This window comes from Choloepus didactylus, chromosome 14 (genome assembly GCF_015220235.1).
Source record: "Choloepus didactylus isolate mChoDid1 chromosome 14, mChoDid1.pri, whole genome shotgun sequence".
In the NCBI taxonomy this organism is placed as follows: Eukaryota; Metazoa; Chordata; class Mammalia; order Pilosa; family Megalonychidae; genus Choloepus; species Choloepus didactylus.
In genome coordinates this window covers 63,325,164-63,348,106 of record NC_051320.1, presented here as the reverse complement: position 1 = coordinate 63,348,106, position 22,943 = coordinate 63,325,164, and the positions used below count along the sequence as shown (strand labels likewise).

The 22,943-nt window shown below is 37.6% G+C and overlaps 1 protein-coding gene across 4 annotated transcripts in view; it reads left to right on the top strand.

The window, feature by feature from the left end:
- ANGPT1 (angiopoietin 1) overlaps positions 1-22,943 on the top strand; it is a 248,791-nt gene that overhangs the window by 207,604 nt on the left and 18,244 nt on the right. For all 4 annotated transcript variants that reach the window (XM_037803274.1, XM_037803276.1, XM_037803278.1 and 1 more), the window contains exons 7-8: positions 646-812; positions 22,373-22,503. In XM_037803274.1, the coding sequence (XP_037659202.1) occupies positions 646-812; positions 22,373-22,503 (298 nt within the window). The remainder of the gene's footprint in view (positions 1-645; positions 813-22,372; positions 22,504-22,943) is intronic.

The following is a 22,943-nucleotide window of genomic DNA, read 5'->3' as shown; positions in this document are numbered from 1 at the left end:
AGGCTTGCATATCAACCTTCTGCCTCAGAATTCAAACCCATGCTGCTAAACCATTGTAAATGATTATAATCAAGAATTTGCAGATTTGCTTATTAATGTTTAAAAATAAGAATTTAAAGCTGCAAAATTCAAGGGTCTACTAACCTATGCAAATTATTACTGGAGCATAATTGGACTCCTGAATAATGCTAATTCTAATACCAATAATAATAGTAGTAGTAGTAGTAGTAATAATATTGTTATGTACTTGTCCAACACCACCTTGTAGTACTGATTGAAAAAAAATTAAATTACATTAAAAATATTCTGTTAACTGGTATTTTATAAATTTTACAACACAAGGTATGAATTCAGAAGTATTTTCTAGTTAAACCTAATAAACATATTCATTTAATACAAAACCATGTCATCTATGAGCATTTGAGTAACAGAGGGTTTACTATAATGAGAATTGGACTTTAGCCTACATAGAGGGAAACATAGCAGAAAAGCATTGAAATAAGTCAGTAATTGAAGAAAAAAAAATGTATAAAAGTGAAAGAAATACATTTTTGGTTAAAAATATTATGTAAAAAATGGTTAAATGCTGATCATGGAAAGAGCTTCTCTCTAAAGTAACGACTGTATCCCTATCTTCTTTCCCAGGGTTTCGGAAATCCCTCTGGTGAATATTGGCTGGGGAATGAGTTTATTTTTGCCATAACCAGTCAGAGGCAGTATACACTAAGAATCGAGTTAATGGACTGGGAAGGAAACCGAGCCTATTCACAGTATGACAGATTCCACATAGGAAATGAAAAGCAAAACTATAGGTAAGTCAAGTTTCAGTGTAGTACTCTAATATCTTTACCATAACCACTTAATATTTTTAGTGGAAAATAGTGTGAAAAATGAAATGATGAAAATCATCTTTCAAAATAAAAATTAGATTGTTTGACCATGCTTAAGCCAAAGAGATAGGAAAAACCCTACAAAGGCTTCTCACAGGTTTTAAATTTCAGTTTTCACTGACTGAGTAACAGTCTTGATATTAGCTCAAATTCTACAGAATTGTGAATTAAATCAAGCATATAATAATAATAATTACTGATGTTGCGAAGGTACAATGAATTCGTACATATGAAACCAATCACATAGAAATGACCCAAATTCAGTGGCTTAAAATAATCTCTGCCTTGTACTAAAAGATTTTCAAATTCTTCAACTTTATTTACATTTCTTAATTATGTTTTCAAAATATCTTGAAGGTGACCAAAGAAAGAAGCATAATATATTTTTTGATGACTTGCCTAAAAGGTGAGGTATAATTAAAGTTTTTTTAAAATAACTTAAAAGGCAAAAGTAAATCTAAACAATGGCATTGATATAGATCTCTGTGGATGTAAAAATAGACAAACCAAATGCTTATTTGTAAGTCTTTTTTTTTTTCAATGAGCATGTTGCACCCTTGAAAAACCCATAAAAACATAGCTAAGACACTAATGTGGTGTGGTACATTCATTCCACAAGCACCTACTGTGTTTCTTCTATGTTCCAGGAGCAATACTAAGCACTGATGATTTAGCAATCATCAACAAAGTCTCTTTTCTCAACAGTCCAGCTTTGTTACTACCAAGTCACTAAACTATTGGCAGACATTCCCCACTAATGCAAGACTTGGCACATGATAGGTTCTTAAAATAATTGTGTGTACCTCAGTTTCGTAATCAACAAATTATGGTTGCAATGATCTTTAAATGTCAATATTGTGACCACTCTGCATCCATCTTGGAAACATGATTGTGTGCATTTACCGTGTTGGCACAATGCTTCAAGCATAATACAATGGTAGCAGCCAAGCCTTGTACTTTTTTTCCAGCCTCTTTGGTATCACCTTGTAGTTCAACTGTTTCTGTAGATTATTTGTCTTCAAGTCATACCATTTTTTAGGGGTTTGAATCTGCATCTCTTTCACGGGCACAGCTCATTTTATTTTAATGGCTTACGTATGGGATTGGATCCTTTGAGACATAACAGTCATTTTCCTGACAAAGAGTGATGATGTCATCACAACAGTTTTGAAAAATAGATCTAAAGAATTGAGGACCTCATGGGGAGGGAGGGTGTACTTAATGGCAACTCAAGAAACGAAAGAAGAGACATTTATAAAATGCAATGGAGTGTAAGAAGAAATGTTTCCAAGGAGGTCAATTTTTGAGAGTTTTATAACAAGAAAAACCACTGTAAAACATCAGGGGGACTCTTATATAAATGTTTTGACCTGAAACTTGAAACTATATGAAACTTGGCGAATGTCAGACAGCCTGACAATAGGGCTAGCAAATAATTAATACAGTCTTTTTCTAGCCTCCTGAAGAATTTGCTTTGGTTTCTTTTCAAAATTTCTCTCAGTTCTCCATAGGTGGTTGTATGTGTGTGGGGTTGGGGTAGTGTCAGGGGAATAGAGAGCATTTCATCAGACTTAGGAGGGTTGTCGGCATCTGCAGCAGGTTTCAGCGCACGATATGGATATCAGAGGTTCTGGCATCTATCTGCGTGAAGAAGGCACACTTACTCCGGTTAGAGACCCCTGTCGCCTTCCTTGCGCATTTCCCTTTTTATTCCATGCCTGAGTGATTCTGTATCTTCACACTCCCATTTGATATGTATCTACGGCCAAAAATAAGTCTTCTCAGCTAGGGTGGGCCATGCACTCTGGAATCCCCCTTTTTCTTTCTTGAGGTTTGTGAGCCTTGAGAATCAGAATTATAAAGCCAGAAGGAAATTAATTAATTCCAAACCTCTGGTTTTAGGGGGAAGAAAGCTGAGGTCCAGCAATACACTGTATTTTGCCCAATTAGCGAGAGAGATTGAAATATGGGACATTTGACTCCTACTGTGGCATGCTGTCCTAATAGAACTAGTGGCTCTGGCACCTCTGTCCTGCCAGCACCCAGCAGAAAATGAGCCTGTGTTCATCACCTTCTCATGCGATTAGGTATAGGATTCATGTGGTCTTCCAAAGAGAAGTTAGAACTCATTATATCATGATGCCTGTTCTGATGAAAGCTTAGATTAAAGTAAGCACACTATATAAAAGGTGTTATTCACACTGTCAAAGAAAATGAAACAAGCCTGAAAATGGAAACTAAATCCTTGTAACTTTCCTGCCACCCCCTGTGTTGTCACTCATGCCCAGCTGGGATTCTCCAGACCTAGTAACTCCACGCGTGGCCTGAAGTTACAATTCCAGATGTCCAGCACAACCTCTGTGTGGTTTTCCTCCACTCATCACTTCCCCTCTGCATTAGGACACCTCTTTTTGATAACTGATTAAAAGTACTAATCTAACATTCATATAGTCTCATCTAACATTCACAGTGGCTTTCTGAAGGCGATATTATTAGACACATTTGAAAGATGAGGAAACTGAGGCTTGGGTCAATTGACCTGCCCCAAGGTCAATTTAAATTACCAAGTGAAATTTTTAAACTTTGGAATTCATGAAGAGTTTTTGTTTTACATTTTTACAATTCTATATATTTTTTCCTTCTCAAATTAAATTCAGAAGTCAGAAGTTGCTTTAAAGTTTTCTTTTTTCTTTTTTCTTTTTTTTTTTTATTAAATTCAGTTTTATTGAAATACATTCACACACCATACAATCATCCATGATATACAATCCACTGTCCACAGTATGATAACATAGTTATGCGTTCATCACCACAATCTATCTCTGAACATTTTCCTTACATCAGAAAGAACCGGAACAAGAATAAAAAATAAAAGTGAAAAAAAAACACCCAAATCATCCCCCCATCCCACCCCATTTGTCCTTTAGTTTTTATCCCCATTCCTCCACTCATCCATACACTAGATAAAGGGGGTGTGATCCACAAGGTCTTCACAATCACACTGTCACCCCTTGTAATCTACATTATTATATAATTGTCTTCAGGAGTCCAGACTGCTGGGTTGGAGTTTGATAGTTTCAGGTATTTACTTCTAGCTATTACAATACATTAAAGCCTAAGAGGTGTTATCTATATAGTGCATAAGAATGTCCACCAGAGTGACCTCTCGACTCCATTTGGAATCTCTCAGCCACTGAAACTATTTCGTCTCATTTTGCATCCCCCTTTTGGTCAAGAAGATACTCTCAGTCCCACGATGCCAGGTCCACATTCATCCCCGGGAGTCATACTCTGCGTTGCCAGGGAGATTTACACCCCTGGGAATCGGGTCCCACGTAGGGGGGAGGGCAGCGAGTTCACCTGTCGAGATGGCTCAGTTAGAGACAGAGAGGGCCACATCTGAGCAACAAAGAGGTACTCAGGGGGAGACTCTTAGGCACCATTACATGCAACTTTAGACTCTCCTTTGTGGTAATGAGCTTCATAAGGGCAAGTCCCATGCTCGAGGGCTCAGCACATCAAACCGCCAGTCCCAATGTTTGTGACAACATCAACACCAGTCCAGGTGAGGATGTCCAACACATCCGCACCTTCCCCCAGATCCTCGGGGCTGGGGAGGGGGAGGCTGTAAATATATTTTTTATTATCTGCCCAAATTACTCTGGGATGTGTCACTATTTCACCCTAACCTATACAAACCTACAGAGTTTTCTTTTTTCTTAAATTTTCTATCTTCATAGATTTTTTTTTAAACTCTTGTTTAAAAAAACCTTTTTCATGCTCTAGACACATATTGATTAAAAGTGAGTGTTGTGAATAGATATATGAGCTTAGGAATATATGTGTAACACACATATTTTCTTTTTATCCTCTAAGGAAACTCCAAATAATTTTTCTTGGAGAGAAAAGAAAATCTATAGAACCCAGGAGGATATAAATAAAGAACAAAACAATAATCCGAGAGTGTCGTGATAAATACATCATGTTAAATAACAATTGATGTGAAATTATTAAATCCTTCTCCTAGAGAGGTAGCATTTTCCAGACTCTTGTCATCTAACACCTAGACTATTATAGGGCCTTCCTGTCCCCAGCCTTGATGCTCTCAAATATATCTCTCACACTGTTATTGGGATAGTTTTTCTAAAAGACAATCTGACTTGGTCTCTCCCATCCTTCATGTATTTCAACAGCATTCAAATATCTGCATGTTAAAATCTGCCTCTTAAAAGACATTTCATGACCTGGCTTCTACCTACCCCTCTAGCTATTGCTACCATACTCTTTCCACAGCCTCACCCCCTCAGGATTATGTTTCAGAGACTATTTGCATTGCCCTACGTCCTCCATGCCTTTGTTTATGCTATAACTCTTCCCCAAATAGATAAACCCTACTTTGTCTCACGGCTACATCTAAATCTTTACGATTCTGCCTTAGTCCAGGAAGTCTTTACTGATACCCACTGTACTAGTTGCTGTGATGCACCAACCAGTTGCCCCCCTTCAGGACTGAAGCCCTCCTTCCCCCGTCTCTGGGGATGTTGATGGCTGAAAGCTCGCAGCCAAAGTCCCCTCTTCTGACATTGCTTGTGGCTGAAGGGGTCACTGCTCCTTCATGCAGGAAGCTTGCAAACAATAACTAATCAACATGGCAGTAGAAAAGCCCCCTTTCCTCGATTTGGGACAATTCAGAACAGTCATCTTAAGCCCAGCGTTCTTCTTGACATTAACTGAGGCCTTCACTGTGACTGAAGTTGAGCGTAACTTCTCCCTCTTCCAACTCCTGCTTTCTTCACTCTGCCAAAGGATTTGTTTCGCTTGCTAGAGCTGCCTTTAGGCAGAATACCAGAAAAGGATTGACTTTTACAAAGGAGATTTATTAGGTTATAAATTTACAGTTCTAAGGCCATAAAAGTGTCCATACTAAGGCATCAACATGAGGATTCCTTCACTGAAGGAAGGTTGATGGCGTCCGGAATTTCTCTGTCAGCTGGAAGGCACGTGGCTGGCATCTGCTGGTCCTTTGCTTCCGGGTTGCATTTCAGAATGGCTTTCTCCAAAATATCTCTGGGCTTCTGTCTGTCTTAGCTTCTTTCAACTCTCTGCTTAGTTCTCCTGCAGTGTATCTCTCTAAGCATCTGGGAGTTCTCTCTTCACTTCTCTGGGGCAAACACTGGGCTTAATCTCTTAGCTTAGCATCTCCAAACATCCTTCTGTCTGCATCTCCCAGCATCTGCAAGCGTCTGGGTCTGTGTGAGCTCTCAGCTCTCTTAAGGACTCCAGTGATCTAATTTATACCCACCTTGAATGGGCAGGGTCACATCTCCATGGAAATAATCTAATCAAAGTTCCCACTCCACAAGATTGGAATAAAAGAACATAACTTTCTGGGGTGTGTGACAGCTCCAAACCAGCACAGGAATTGATCCTAAGAGCTCCACCCTATAAAGCTTCCTAACTGATTTCCCAGGGAAATGCATCACCCTCACTCTCATGACAAAATTGGATGCTGCCCTTCCATCGATCTGTAGCATTCTATGTGGTATCCATATTCTAAGTCATTAATAACTGTATGTGTGTCTTTCTGTCCTTCTCCACTAATTTCAAAGCTTCCAGAGTGTAGGGACCATTTTTATCAATATTCAAGATATATACCTAAGTTGATATTAGATGGATACATACTGTGGAACAGATACTTTGTTTCAATGTGAGGAAACTGAGGCACAGTACTTTGCACAAGGTCACAGGCACTGATACAAGCAGGAGTCAGGATCTGTACTTTGATCACATAACTACCCACCCATATGGCCATCCCCCAAATGGCAGTACATCAGTTAATTTCTAAAATTAATTATGTAAACTCAAGGCACATATTCTAATAGATAGAATATGTTTTTTCCTAATCCTATTTCTGTCTTTAATAATATGGGTGTCCTTAGAGACATTATCTTATCCCTCTGGTTCTCAGTTTTCCATCCTATAAATTCAAGTATCTATAAAACTCCTTGCAGTCCAAACATTATTTTCTAGAATAGAACTTCCCTTATAAATTATTTTTATGGATTTTCAGTTATTTGTTAAATTATGAAGCTTTGATCCACCAATAAATATGTAACAGTTTCCATCAGTTTAGGGGTTACAGTGACCAGTAAAAACTTCTTACAAAAGGTTTGCTAGTCCCAATACAGAGAGTTAGGAAAGCAAACAATCACCACCAAAACAACAAATGCTTACAAAATAACAGGCTAGTTGTGGGGTTGAGGAGATGCCACAGTCTACTAAGAAAGAATTCAGAAAAGGAATCAGAAAGTGAGGAAGTTGTGAAGAAGTCCGGCTTCTCCACCAGTAAGGTCAACATGGTTCTATCAGTCAGGGGTCAGTCAGGGAAACAAAGTCATGAAGAGTATTATAGAAGTAAGGGATTTGTTATACAAATTAGACCATACACAGTTTTGGGATGGGAGCTGGGGAGGTGAAAATCTGAAAGAGATCTGTTGGAGGATCAGAGAAAGGGTCACTAAAACACATGCCTGAAATCCTGCCATAAGGGATGAGCTGGAGATTGCAGGGAAATCTGAGAAACCAAGCACCAGTCCAGGCACCAGAGTGGGACCTCAAAGGAGGAGCTTGTGGGGAGATCTGTGGAAGGCTGTTGCTTCTGCGTATCTGTGGTTGTACAGCCAAGCATGTGGTGGTGGATCTGGGGTCACCGTTTAGCAGAGTGGGAGAGAGGACAAGCTGGAAACAGCCAGGCACCTTTGGCTCTGAACATCACCATATCTGATGATCTGATAATATGGCCATTGCTTCACTTCTGACTTTCAAATCTCACACATTGTCTTTTTTGGGTCCAACTCTAACCTGGAACCATACAAGGAAGTGGATTCTGGGAAACGTAGTTCCCAGATTAACCACATTGACAGTGGTACAGTCCAGCTATGCCTTGGACAAATTACCTTTTCCTTCTGTATTTCAGAATTATTGAACTCAAATTTTTATCATACCGAAGAAATTTATTATTGATCAATAAAAATCTAATTATATATTCTATATTGAAATTTCTTTCATTGTTCCAAAAATCTCCTTTACAGCTGACTGGCAATTAATGAATGCATTTATTTGGATTTGGATTCAACTCAGGTTCACTCACTGCATTTGTGGTCATGTCTCTTCAGTCACTTTTTAAAATCTATAATAGTCCCACCACCCACCTATCCATTGACGGTTTTTAATAGTCAAGGCCAGTTTTCCTCAAATGATCCTGCTTTCTGAATTTACCTGATCAGTTTCATGATTGGGTTCAAATTAAAACTTCTTGACAAGAATACCAGATAAATGATGTTGTGTGCTTTGCATTTTGTCACACCAGGAAGCAAAAAAATTCAGTCTACCCTTTTATTAATTGTGCTGATTGATTCACTGATTAAGGTTTTGATTTGGTTTTTGCAATGGAATATTATACTCTCAAAGAAAATTCATAAAAAGGATCATAATATATAAAACACATAAAATTAGTCTATTTTAGTCAAAATGGATGTGAGGACATAGTACAATTTCCCTCCTCTTGATAGTACCTCAGACATTTGAAGAGCATGTTTAAAAAGTATGATTTACCCATTGTAAATAAATTTAGTTGTGCTATGTTCAAATATAGAAACAGAAAGGAAACTATAAAAAATATTTCCAGCCTTAAGTCAGAGGGGCATAGTTTTATATTTAGATAAATTGATTTTGAGTGTGGAAATTTTCAGATCTTGGGGACAGTTTGCTCACTAAAGTTTATTCTTTTATCTTTTTATGGTATTAACTTGATTAGTAGATCATTTATCACAGATAGTACAATGACAAGTTTAAGGATAGCCCTTCTTTAAACCAATGGAAAACTTGTATTAGCTAAGTCTGAATGATAATGTTTATTTATAGATTAGTGCATGTCTTACACATATTCTTCATGTTTTAATATCTTTATATATTTATTGGGGAAGAATGATACAGTTAGGTTAGAACCGATTAATTGATGAGCTATCAGAAAGCTTTGTTCTGGAAATCATTCCATGTGATTAGATGAATAGACTGAAACAAAATTGACACATTTAAAAAAAGAAACTAACTTTTCCACTCAATATGTTTTTGCATAAAGTTTATTTCTGGCCGAGATCTTTATTGGGAAGCAATTTGACATAATGGGTTAAACCTTGTATTGGGAATTGAGAGACCTGAACTCCAGGCTTGAATCTTCAGTTACTTTTCTGAATGACCCTGGGCAAGTTTCTTCACTTTTCCAAATTATAGATTCTTACAAGTGAAGTGAGGAAGAAAGACTGAAGTTCTTTCCAATTCTACAATCCATTTTTTTATTATCATTAAAGTATTCCCATATCCTGTATGTATTTCGAGGACAAAACAAATTAGCATGGCTTGGAAAGAATTCTCTTGAGCCTCCCATGTATATTTAAGCCCTGCGTTTTGGTAAGTATTGTAAAACTTTCTTTGCTTTTTTCAGTGAAATGTTTCTCATTTCTCTTATTCTCTGAGCTACAAGTCTGTCTGGAACCAGTAGCAGATGTGTTGAAATACTAAGAGGAAATTTGTTACTCTGTACTGATCAAGGTAGAAAAAATATATATAGGGAAATTCCTGGAAGTTTCTATCCTGTTGAATTTCTAGCCTAGGTTTTCAAACTCAAGGTGTTAAATGGTTTTGTTTATATTTTCAAATAAATCCTCCAACTTAGTGAGGACATATTACTTTTATATAGAATGTGATTTTTGTTGTGATTACTTCCAAAAACAGAGAAGGAATTGTTTTATTTGACAAAATTTATATCTAGACTCCTTGGCTGGATTGAAACACTCAAGAGGTAGAAGACTTTTCAGATCTTCAGAGGTGCAGGTGGTATCAGAGGCCACAACACCTTGTACCTTCTTCAGGTCCCCAAGCATCAGTAAAACCTCTTGACTTCATTGCAGATTTATGACAGTTCTCTAGGGCCTAGGATTTCCCAAGCTGATAAAAACAAAAGAGGATTCTTGCTACCGAATGAGTAATACTGGAATACAGACAACTGCTCATCTGGAAACTTAAAGGTTGGGAAATACTAGAATCAGTTAGCAGTGCCTCCAGGGAATAATCTGAAGAGATGTTACTTGGATCCACTGCTGTGGGTCCTCCCAGTGCCGTCCACTGTGGAGGCTGTAACTTGAGCAAAAGAAGTATTTGTTATGTATCTTTTATATGCTACTGAAAGAATAAAATGTCCACAGAGATTTCAGTATGGTGGTGTACATGTGTGTTCAGCTGTGGGTATAACATGGGTGATGAAGGTGGGGTGGATAGTGGATAGCCAAACAGGCAATTGCAATTTGCCATGAACGTAGTTAGTTCATTGATAGAGACCCGTATGCCATGAACGGAGTAGCTAATCTATTTTTGTGGGTCAAGGGAAGCTTCCAAGAAGTGGCCTAAGTTGACATTAAAATGGCAAATTGGAATTAGCTGGATAGTAGTTCAAGGTTGGGGGTGGAAGAGGTAATAGCATATGTGAGGGCTCACAAATGAGAGGCAGCGTGGCTTGTTGGAGGAACTCGAAGTGGTTAGATATTGCTTAAAGCATAGGGAGAGCAAAAGAGGGCCAGACAACTAACGGTATGAGGAAGACCCAGGACTGGCAACCAGTGATGGCTTCTGTGCCAGTTTGGATGTATTACGTACCCCCCAAAGGCCATTATCTTAGATGCAGTCTTGTGTGGGCAGGAAACTATTGGTGTTGATTGGGTGGGAGACTTTTGATAGGATGTTTCCATGGAGATGTGATCACTCAACTGTGGGTGAGATCTTTCATTGAATAATTTCCATGGAGGTGTGGCCCCACCCACTTAGCATGGGCCTTGATTAGTTTACTATAGCACTGTATAAGCTCAGACAGAAGGAGCGAGTTGCTACACCAAGTGGGACACTTTGAAGAATGCACAGGAGTTGAGAGTGGAGCCACAGAGACATTTTGAAAGCAGACTTTTGCTCTGGAGAAGCTACGAGAGGAAAAACACCCCAAGAGCAACTAAGAGTGACATTTTTGAGGAACTGTAGCCTAGAGAGGAACGTCCTGGGAGAAAGCCATTTTGAAACCAGAACTCTGGAGCAGACGCCAGACACATGCCTTCCCAGTTAACAGGTTTTCTGGACACCATTGGCCATTCTCCAGTGAAGGTACCCAGTTGTTATGACTTACCTTGGACACTTTATGGCCTTAAGACTATAACTTTGTAACCAAATAAACCCCTTTATAAAAGCTGATCCATTTCTGGTGGTTTGCGAAAAGGCAGCATTAGCAAACTAGAACAGCCTCTGAAGGCAGCCCATCTGAAATGTCTTTTCTCACATCCCAAATAATTTTTTTCACAAAACATTTTGATCACTCTGTCCATTAATATGAGCAATATCAATGTTCAAGGCACTGTACCAGATTCTGTGGGCAAAAGAAAACTTCACAGAACTCAAACTCCTATCCTTTCAGCTTACAATCTTTGCCTGACTTGCTTGGCAAGCACTTTTAAGTTTTAGCTCCATCTGTAGAGCTTTATTTTTAAGAATGGATAAGGGGCCTCTTTTACGTTCTTCCGCTGTGTCCTGTGCATACCATTTTACAGTCCTTATCATACTGGGTTGTAATTGTTCCCTGTTGTTTGGCTGCCACTCTAGGAGGACAGGGATCTCTTCACAATGCCTGGCCTGAGCCTAGAAATGAAGTACTTCCTAATAAATGCATGAAAGACACATAAAGATATTCTCTTGTGCATTCAACAAACATGACTAACTCTACTATATGGCAATTATTGATCTAGATGCTTAAGATTCAGATACCAGTAAGTCAAGATTCCTGCACGAAGAGGCTTATGGTATAGAATTAGAGACATATGACAATTTCTATGTGAGATTTTCAAATAAAGTACTCTGCCCTTTGGTTTCTTGGATTGTTGCTTGGATGAGATTCATTTCCCTGATCCATTCAACTCCAGGATCATCTGGTTTTTATCTTTACTTGCAAATGATATGTAAGATTTTCTGGACTGTGCAGTACAAATAAAATAAAATAAAATATTAATAAAATAGACATACAACAGATCTTCTTCCCAAGGCCAACTTATTGTGGAAGAGGATCCTATGTTGCTGTCACTAATAAAAAATTTGTGAGTTACAAGGACCAGGTACTGTGCCTGTAATTGTGATAGCGCCCATTAGGTGATAGTAAACTTTGATTGTGTAGGACTCATTACAGGTGAGAAACTGCAAGATTAATAAATAACACAAAAGTATGTTAGTTATATTTTTCAGTAAAAATTTTTAAATTCTGAAATTTTTACAATAACTTATGCAGTGCTTTTTCTTTCTAGTTGATTTAGTTCTTTCACAAGAGGCTTTACCCATTTCAACCATAAACATCACAAAAGCAGTTAAATAATGATGCTAGGTATCATTAATGGTAAGTATTGCCATTATACAATCAATTAAAACCCTGTGTTGACAGTAACATCATAATTTTAACTTCAGCTACAGTGACTTGAGCACTTACTTCATGCCAATTGTTTGCAGAGAGCTTAGGTATGTCTTTTTGATGCTAATATCACAAATATGCTAATATCATAATGTTTAAGCTGGTCTGCTTATTTCCTGTGGAAAACATTGTATTGCCTGGTTAGGTTAGAAACTGGGCTAAGCACCTGGGTGAAGAATTTTAGGGTCGTGACTTGTACTTTCTTTAGTTTGAAAATAGTAAACAGCTTCCTTTCCATCACACACTTTCAAGATCAATTCTAGAGAGCTCTTTCCAGAACTGAAGATCAAAATTGACTCATCATTATATAAACCATTGGTGATCACTGTGTTACAAAAATAATTATTTTAATGAACTGTGCCTCAAAAATAATAGATAAAAGGATTAAATAAATAGTTTGCACTTAATTACAATCTGACTTTTAAAGTACACCTAGAGTTCTTTGAATTACACTTGAAAATTATATTCTTCCTTAGCAGTTCCTAACCTAGAAGATATGGTGACAATTGTCAATATTTTTGTGGTTTGTTAAAAAACAATAATTATTGAATATGCAGTTGTCCAACATCTACAAATATTTCATTTCTCTCTTAGCTGGGTATGGTTTTGCTTTCGTCCAGAAAACTCTACTAAAATTACGCTCTTAAAAGTTGTCATAATTCTTTTGAAATCAGAGCCCACATTCGTTTGTCCATTCAGCCAGCCAGCAAACATTTACCCTGATGCTATTATTTGAACAACAGCATGCCAGTTGTTTCCAAATTTAAGAGTACATAAGATCAATAAGGTGCTCCTTCAAAGTGTAGAGTTTGCCTCACATTCTGAGATTCTGATCCTAGATACCTCAGTTCTACCAATTATACCCAGGTGATGCTAATGCAGAAATAACACTTTAGTGACACTAAAAGGAGATACCATGCTTGCTGTCCTTATGGGCCTGGTGTTTAGAAGGAAAGAAACATGGTACCATTGCCTTAAAAGTGGTACCAATTAGAGTCAGTGTATTTTGGCTTTTTTTTTTTTTGATTGAGAAATCATGGACTTTTTAAAAATCTGATGGAGCTATTAATCTTCTCCCCAGAATAATACACAAACACAAAATTTTGCTTGCAATTTATGTGTGATTCAACTCCATGCTCACAGTCACTGCGTAAGAACTTTTGGAATTAGACTATAATAACACACCAAAGAAAAGTGGTCAATTCTACTGGTCTATGTTGGAGGAGATTGAAGAGAACCAGGAAAGGCTTCACAGAGGAAATCCTTGGTGATTTAGTAAATATGAATCAATATTCAAGTATGGAGAATGGTTGCAGGAGGAGGTAGGTCTTGATATAACAGCCAAAGGGAGCAATGTGGAAAGACACAGAAGGGGAGATAGGCTGCTTATTTAGACAACTGCAAGCATCTCCTGTGGAGGAGTCCAGTATGCTACAGATAATGGAGGGCCATATATTCCATGCCAAGGAGTTTGGACTCTATCCTATAGTTAAATGTGAAGAGAAATAAGCACACTAGTGATTTTGGTCAACAGAAGAATCTGCTTATGCACTCTAGAGTCTTTATTTGCAGAGCTTATAGCAACATATTGTCCAAGTACAACAAGAGAAAGTATTTCCTCTTTACAAAAAACCTCAGGCAATGCCTTTCAATGATTTTCAACATCCTACTCACCCTTTCCACTCTCTCTGTCTTACCCTAGGCGATGTTGGAAAAAGTTTCCTGCTGCTCTTTAAAAAGAAAATCTACCTTCCTTGAGCTTGTTTATACTAAAATATCAGCAAGGTTGATTGCAAGTATTACAAGGTCCTGACTTAATTTTTAGTAACAAGCAAAAGCCATTAACTCCCTGAGATGGCCATTGGCTTAGTCTTTTAGGCACCAAAAGAGGGTCAGGTCAGTGAGGCACTCACTTGAAACTGAATCTTTATCAGGCACACGTGATACCAAGGGAATTGAAATATGTTTAAGGGACTGTTTGTATTTTTTACAGGGATCTTAGTGCCTCACAATTCATTTTGGCACTCAGATTTTTTATGTACTTTTAGAAAAGGGGAGGAACACGGAAAGAACTGCTTATTTTATTTTGCACTAAAACAGTGAATTACTACAGTGCATATTTCTGAACTTTGGGAAGAATGGTTCTATTGTTACAGATTTCATGAAAAAAATTTTTTTTCCTGTTCTGTACAGAATAGAGTGATCTCTCTCAGCACAATGCGAAGGCACCCCAGATAGTATGTGGGTTTGCTATTTTCCTTGGAGGAAGAATTTATCGTGAGTTTTGAACATATGCAATCTTCATGTCATTGGGAAACATTGAGAGCTGTGTTTTACTGAGATTTTGAAACATGTCACTAGTAATAGTGTTTCTTATGTCAAGAGCTTGAGAAAACTTGGGTGGTTGACAAATTCATTTTTGTCAAAGTTCTACATTATACTTACATTTGTAAGTCAAGAGTGAGATATTAAAACATATAAATTGTCAAAACTTAAATTGATAAAATATTAATGTACAATTTATGTAATGTATAATGAAACCTAATATGTAAAATGATCATATTAGAATTAAAGAATAAATGGAACTAGTTTCGCATTATTTGGGATGAGGTTTTCTACAACTTCGGATATTTATCTTTCTTAATCATAGCAAAATTCCCTTGACCCTCTCTATGGCAAACGTGTTTCACACTTGCACATCTTACACTACATGTGTTCAAAGATAAACAACACATCTACCTCAGGACATGGGAGGCTTAAGAAACAAATAAGATAAGGTCCATCTTCTTGGCATAATGGTTAAGTGAATATGCACAAATTTTGTTGTTTCCCCAATGATTCAGTCCATCTGAGAACAAATGACACCAATTAAAGAATTAATGTGATAATGGAAGCTCTCAGGAAGTAGAAATGGAAATTAAAGGATAGACTGGCAAGGGTGATCTTTTCAAGGATTTTCACCCAGTATTAATTATGGGTAAAGAAAAGGGGATGGGGGTACAACATGTACTGGAGTCAGCCAATAAAGGACCCTATATGTAGTAAGAAAAACAGGATTCTCAAAAAAATGGGAATTTTAATTTAGAAAGCATAAACATTTGAATTAAAGGGTCATTATTCAGGCCATCTGGGTTCAAAATAATGTAGGCCTTAAACTAGGTAGTCAGTGAGCAAAGCAACTCTTTGGTTTCTTGTCCTTTGTAATTTGTATTCTGCTTGATCTATGTAAGTTGGGAAAAACTCCCAAAAGGAACAGGGCCTTATGGATTTGAGTAGATTGGTCCATTTAATCTTAATTTCTCTGGCTTATTGCCCACTTGCATGTCTTAATCATCTGTATCTCCATCTTATTATTTTTATCACTCTCAATATGTTTATATAAAGCTATGGAGATCATAAAAGCTTATACTTGATTAATTTAGACAACTCATGTTCACTGAGCTACTGTGTAATTTTATGAATACTGGTTAGGGATGTTTGGTTTCTTTGTTCGACTTATTATTAATTTTCACTGAGTGCCAACTCTGTATGAGATAGTGTCTCTTAAGGGCTTTAGATGCATTGCCTCGTTTGATCTCCACAATACTATTAGAAGGATATTACTGTTATTAGTCATTTTACAGATTAGGAAACTGAGGACCATAAAGGACAAGAACAAGGGGCAAACCTAGACAAGTAAGCTCCAAGTTCTGTTATTGTATACTATTTCTTGAGACATAAGTACACATGACACAGTCTTTTTTTTTTTCTGTTTCCTTGTTTTCTGTTTTTTTAAAATGGAATTTTATTGAGATATATTCACAGACCAAATAATCCATCCAAAGTATACAATCAGTGGCTCATAGTATCATCATATAGTTGGGCATTGATCACCACAATCAATTTTAGAACATTTTCATTACTCCAAGAAAAAAATAAAAATAATAAGGAATACTCACAACATCCCATACCCCTTATCCCCTCCCCCATTATTTATTTATTTTTGTCTTTATTTTATTACTCATCTACCCATACACTGTATAAAGGGAGTATCAGTCACAAGGTTTTCACAATGACACAGACACACAATAAAAGCTATATAGTTATACAGTCATCATCAAGAATCCAGTCTACTGTATTACAGTTCAACAGTTTCAGGTATTTCCTTCTAGTTATTCTAATACACTAGAAACTAAAAAGGAATATTTATATAATGCATGAGAAAAACCTCCAGAATGACCTTTCAACTCTATTTGAAATCTCTTAGCCACTGAAACTTTATTTTCTTTCATTTCTTTTACCCCTTTGGTCAAAACTTTCTCAGTCCCACAATGCCAGGTCCAGGCTCATTCCCAGGAGTCAGATCCCACATCACCAGGGAGACTTACACCTCTGGGAGCATGACACAGTCCCAACCTTTAGAAACTAAGGTTTGTTTTGGTAGGGACTGGGTGGAAAGGAAGGAAAAAAGAAAGAATTTTGGTTAATGACTTTGTTAGTTCTTTTATTCATACTTATTGTGTAACAAACCAGTTATATCTGCTTGATCTTAACTTTTTTTTAGGTATCTGTAAATCTGTATCATATCCTTTATTCTTGTTTGGTCAAACTGTACATTATTTGTTAGTTTAATCCTCCTACTCATGCCCTCTGAGACTGAAAAGTAAGTCTTTGAACTTAGCCATGTACTTACAGATTTATTTCTATGAATGTAGATTATTGGCATAAAATTGTCTGTTATAGGCTGTTTTTGTTTCCTTGGCTGCTCAAGCAAATACCATGAGGTGGATCGTGTTAAACAATAGGAATTTACTTGCTCATGGTTTGCAGCAGGGAAAAAGTCCAAATCAAGGTGTCATCAAGGCAATGCTTTCTTCCCAAAGACTGGTGTTCTGGGGTTGGCTGCTGGTGCTTCTTGGTCCTTAGCTTGTCACATGGCAAGGCTCATGGAAGCATCCCCTAGTTTCTCCCTTGTCTTCTGGGTTCTGTTGATTTCAGCTTCTTTATTTCTGTGGCTTTCTCTCTGTGTGTCTGAATTTCACCCAATTTATAAAGGACTCCATTAATAGAATGAAGACCCATTCTGATTGAGGTGGGCCACACCTTAACTGAAATAATTGACTCAATAAATATTTATTGAATGCTTGCTACCTGTATATTATATGGAGGTTACAAAGATGGCTAAGATGTGAAAACTTAACTAGCAGTTTACTGTCTGGTGAGGACGATAAGGCAAACATATAAATTATACCACGATAGGCAAAAAAGTGAGATGAGCCACAAGAGAAACAATTTATCTGTGCAATGACTGTTCAAAGGAGAAAGAAGGGAGGAGGTTTCCTGGATGATGTACCATTCGGGCTAGTCTTGAAAGATGGTTGACCTTTTTTAAAATTTTATTTTGCATTAGCGTACATTTGTTATAATTGATGAACCAATATTTATTGTAATTACATTATTAATGAAAGTTGATAGTTTACACTAGGGTTCACTCTTTGTGTTGTGCAATTCTATGGTTTTTTGTTGTTGTTGTTAAGCAGTTTTATTGAGATAAATTCACATACCATACAATCCAACTAAAGTGCACAGTCAGTGTACTTGACTTTTGACTTGTAGAGACATGGAGAAAGCTCTGGTCCTTTATAAGCACAAGATGCATTTGGACCATCCTGAACTAAGGATGTCATCTCTCAGGTATTATTTTTAGGATAGAAAATATTATTTGGCTAGTGTTCTAGTTTGCTAATGCTGCCGGAATGTAAAACACCAGAAATGGATTGGCTTTTATAAAGGGGGTTTATTTGGTTACAAAGTAACAGTCTTAAGGCCATAAAGTGTCCATCAACAAAGGGTACCTTCACTGGAGGATGGCCAGTGGTGTCCGGAAAACCTCTGTTATCTGGGAAGGCACATGACTGGCGTCTGCTCCAGAGTTCTGGTTTCAAAATGGCTTTCTCCCAGGACGTTCCTCTCTAGGCTTCAGCTTCTCTCCAAAATGTCACTCTCGGTTGCTCTTGGGGCATTTGTCCTCTCTTAGCTTCTCCAGAGCAAAAGTCTGCTTTCAAAGACTGTCTCCAAAATGTCTCTGTAAATAGTTCCTCTCTCTGCTCCTGTGCATTCTTCAAAGTGTCCCCTTGGCTGTAGCTCCTCTTCAAAATGTCATTCTCATTTGCTCTTCAAAATGTCACTCACAGCTGCACGGAGTTCCTTCTGTTTGTCAGCTCATGTATATGGCTCCAGTGATTTAATTTAGACCCACCCTGAATGGGTGTGGTAACATCTTCATGGAAATTATCCAATCAGAGTCATCACCCACAGTTGGGTGGGGTGCATCTCCATGGAAACACTCAAAGGATTCCAAAATCTAATCAACACTAATATGCCTGCCCACACAAGATTGCATCAAAAATAATGGTGTTTTGGGGGACATAATACATCCAAACCAGCACAGCTAGAGATAATTTTACTATGATATATTAGCAAAGTTTTAACATAGAGCTCAAGCCTCCCCTTGTGCTCAAATGAATTTATATTCTTCTCTTTATCTCAAGGCTTCTGGTCTTATTAATTTTCATCATAGCAGATTTAATTATTTGAACCGTATACACTTAACAAAAAAGGGTATTTTGTGAAAACAAAGAATTTAAGATTGAAATAATAAGAAAAAAAAAGAAATGAAAATATCCTATTTTAAATGCTTAATATCTCTAAATAACTTAATTGTTTTTCACTTGACACTCCCAACACAAATGACTAATGGAAAATCTTTTATTTCCTTTCTTCTTTTTGATGTTAGATAACACAACAACTTAGTTTTGCTATTAATTTCCAACTCCTTTTATCAAAAAATACCCCTCATCCCTCTTCAAAAATCTATGTCCTTCACACTCTCCAAAGCCAATCTCCCCCAAAAACTTTTTGAGAAGGTCAGCCATCTTTGAAGTTTTCCCTTACTAATTATTTGTGTACCTTTCAAAGAAGTCTTCTTAATTCCAAACGAAAGCCTTTTTCTTGCTGTAAGTCTATACTAGACTTCTCTCTAGGTAGATTGACAAGAGAAATACTGTCTTTATTTTCAGCAATAGAAGGCTAATAGATGTCTTATTTAAGTTCAGCACTGAAAGACACACGACAACATCCCCCTTTGGTGACCGTGTGGTGTCCAGCGTTTTCAACGGGGTGGGGGATTTAAAAGCAGAGACAGGTCTGGAGCAGCCTCCCAGAGTCACTGCAGTGTCGGTAAACTCTGTCAGATTGAGTCATTGCTACCAGGGCTCTGAAACAAACCATAGGGGTCATTTTGCATTTTCTTCAAGTAATTGAGAGAAAGACAAACTAGTTCCATATGGTGGCGGGGAAAGAGCTCAGAGCAAAATAAAAATCTGCTCAGCTTGTCAGTACCTAAGACCTTAAAGTTCAGATATCTGAGAGTCTGTCTACTGTTTAAAAGAGCTGAGGCCAAACTTCAATTTGTCATACATACAACTCCCATTGCCTTGGATAATGAAAGAGACTCTTGCCCCCCTCATTTCAGTGAAAATGTAAAAATGTGAAGAGAGTGGCAATCTCTTAAGTTGACAGAATTCATGAGAAAATGGATTTATGAGATGGGGCTGCCTATTTTAAAGAAAGAAAAGTTATTTAATCACTGTAATGTTCCACGGTCATATTTCAGAAGCCTGTTCTTCCCTATAGAAGTCACTATTGTCCTACTTTCCTTAAGAAATATGATTATTTAGTGTTTCTACTTTCTGAAAGTTCTGAAAGTGAAAGAGAAGAAGTAACTATATTTTCATCAAGGATGACTAGAAAATCATGGCCAATTTCAGTGTGCATCCGTTTCATTTTCCCTTAAGATACTGCTGTTTTTAAATGCTGATTTTCTTTATAGTCATTCATGCAATGGTACTCATAATTTTTTCCCCCTAATTAGGTTGAAAGGGATGAATACCACAATTCTACTTTGTGGTTGCCTTTCTGGTCACATCTAACTGGTTCTTCTGCAACTTCTTTGTTTCTCTCCCTAAGGCAAATGTTTTGCTCTGGCTGGAGGGTTTTGTTGTTGTCTCATAACACATCATTCTTCAAGTACATACATCTGTACTGCCTGAACACAAGAATTAAATGTCCAGATTTCCCATGATATTATTGTAGGGGACATATTCTCTCTAATGATTCACACTTCAGGTTCCTTTTAATCATAGTCAGATTCGAAGCCAACTTTGGCCCTTCTGTATATTGACATTTCTGTTGTAAAATGAAGATCCACTTGGAAAAATTATTGGCTGAATAGAAAAACCCACGGATAGTTAATTATACATGAGGATTTTAGAAAATAGCCAGGACCATTAGTCAAAAGAACCATCTAAATATTCTATTTGGGCCTCAAATTAAACAAGTTTTCTTACCTAATTAGAAAAGTGCTTGCATAAATGAATGGCCAGCGCTTAGTCTACCTGAATCAAATAACCATCTTTCATCGCTGGCTTTGAGTAAATAATTGATTTTGTGCTAACTAATAGCTGTTAAGAAAGAAAGAGCTCCTTAACTGTGCAGAGGATCTATCCTTGACAACATAGTTGCTACCAGAATTGTGGGATTCCACAGAAGCATAGTTGCCCTCACTGGTAAATTTCTCAAAATAATTTTAAGAAGAAATTATTTTTATAAAACGTCTTCTCTGTCTCCCAGTGCAAAAGAATGTCCGAAGGGGCAAGTCTATAGACTTAGAGGGGATGAATGGTACTTTGTATAAATCATAAGCTCTACTGGGTCTTTGCGCAGGGAAAAATCCCTCCCTTCCCTCTAGGGAGGGAGGTGAGATTGGGCTGTGGGCAATAGTTTGCATGTTGTTTGAAATTTTTGTCTGGTGAGAGCAGGTCTTCAATTAATGAGACTTCTTATTGGCATTGCTACTAATTATAGTGTTGAGCACATCATCAGTGTTAAATATTGACTGAGTGACTTCTACCATGCTGACATGATGATAAGCAGCTTAATTTAGAGATTATTTCTTATAAAAATAAAATAAACCCATGTTCTCTGCATTTTCACTGAGCTGTATGTGTTTGCACATGCATTGTGAAATAAACACCAAGCATATAGGCTGTAGAGACATTTACCTATTTGTTACTTGGATTCCTTCTTTCCCTTCTTTTTTCCTTCCGTCCCACCTCCCTTTCCTTCTCTCACTGTCTTTGTTTTCCAGGCTGTAATGGCAAGCACAATAGTTTGTCTTAAACAACAGATATATATTGGCTCACAGTTTTAAGCCTAGACGTCCAAAATCAATGCATTGGCACGGCTTGCTTTCTCCTGGAGTCTGCAGTGTTCTGGTGCTGCCTGCTGGAAATCCTCGGGGTTCTTTGGCTTGTATGTCTGCCTCCTGTCACATGGTGACGTCCTTTCCTTTCTGCTCTTTCAGTTCCCACTGACTTCCATCTTCTCTCTGGGGCCTTCTCTGACTTCCAGCTTTAGACAGCCTCCAAGCCTGAGGACTAAGACCTTCCCTCATTCTGATGGGCCACACTTGAACTAAAAATAGCACCTTCCAGAGGTCCTATTGACAATGGGTTCGTACCCATAGGAATGTGGATTAAGATCAAGAACATTCAATCTACCGCACTCTTCTTTTCTTTTCCTCCCTCCCTCTCTCTTCCCTCCCTCCTTCCTCCCTCCCTCCTTCTTACTGCTCTCCTCCCTCCCTCCCTCTCTCCTTCCCTACCTCCTCCCTCCCTCTTTCCTTCCTCCTTCCCTCCCTCTCTCCTTCCTTCCTTCTTGACTTTTGTTTCAGAGACTTTGGATCTTATAGCAGTTTTTTGTAAGGACTGAGTTTAAAGAAGTGAGAAAATGATGAAAAAGTTATATATTCAATGAGTTGGTCTTCTGGGCTCTGTTATTCTCTTCAGTGGCTTAATTTTTTTTCTCTCTCTCTCTTTTTTTTTAACTTCAGGTTGTATTTGAAGGGTCACACTGGGACAGCAGGAAAACAGAGCAGCCTGATCTTACACGGTGCTGATTTCAGCACTAAAGATGCTGATAATGACAACTGTATGTGCAAATGTGCCCTCATGCTAACAGGAGGTAAGTCCTGTGGGGCCATTCTCTAAGTTATGTTTCATTGGTTTGAGGCTTGAGGTTTCTTATCTGTGAGCAAGGGGTATGATCTTCTGGTCAGGAGACGAAAGAGCAAGTCCCTAGAGATAATTTTGTTCTGCCACTAATTTACTATGTGTTCTTGTGCAAGACATTGCTAGCATACTTAGAGGTTTGCCTCCTCCCCCAACATCTACAGCAGAAACTTAGTCGGAATGAATTCTTTAGCTTTTTAAAGTCTCTGTTATTCTACCTCCTAAATAATAATCACAATACCCATAGTGGAAAGAACAACAGGTTGGGAATTCCACATATAGAGCAATTAATAATTATGAAATGCTTTGCTACTATGTAGTAGAATTCATTGATCATTCTGTTGGAAAGAAATAAGAAGAATAAAGAATAATTAGACCTAAAGTCATGCAATT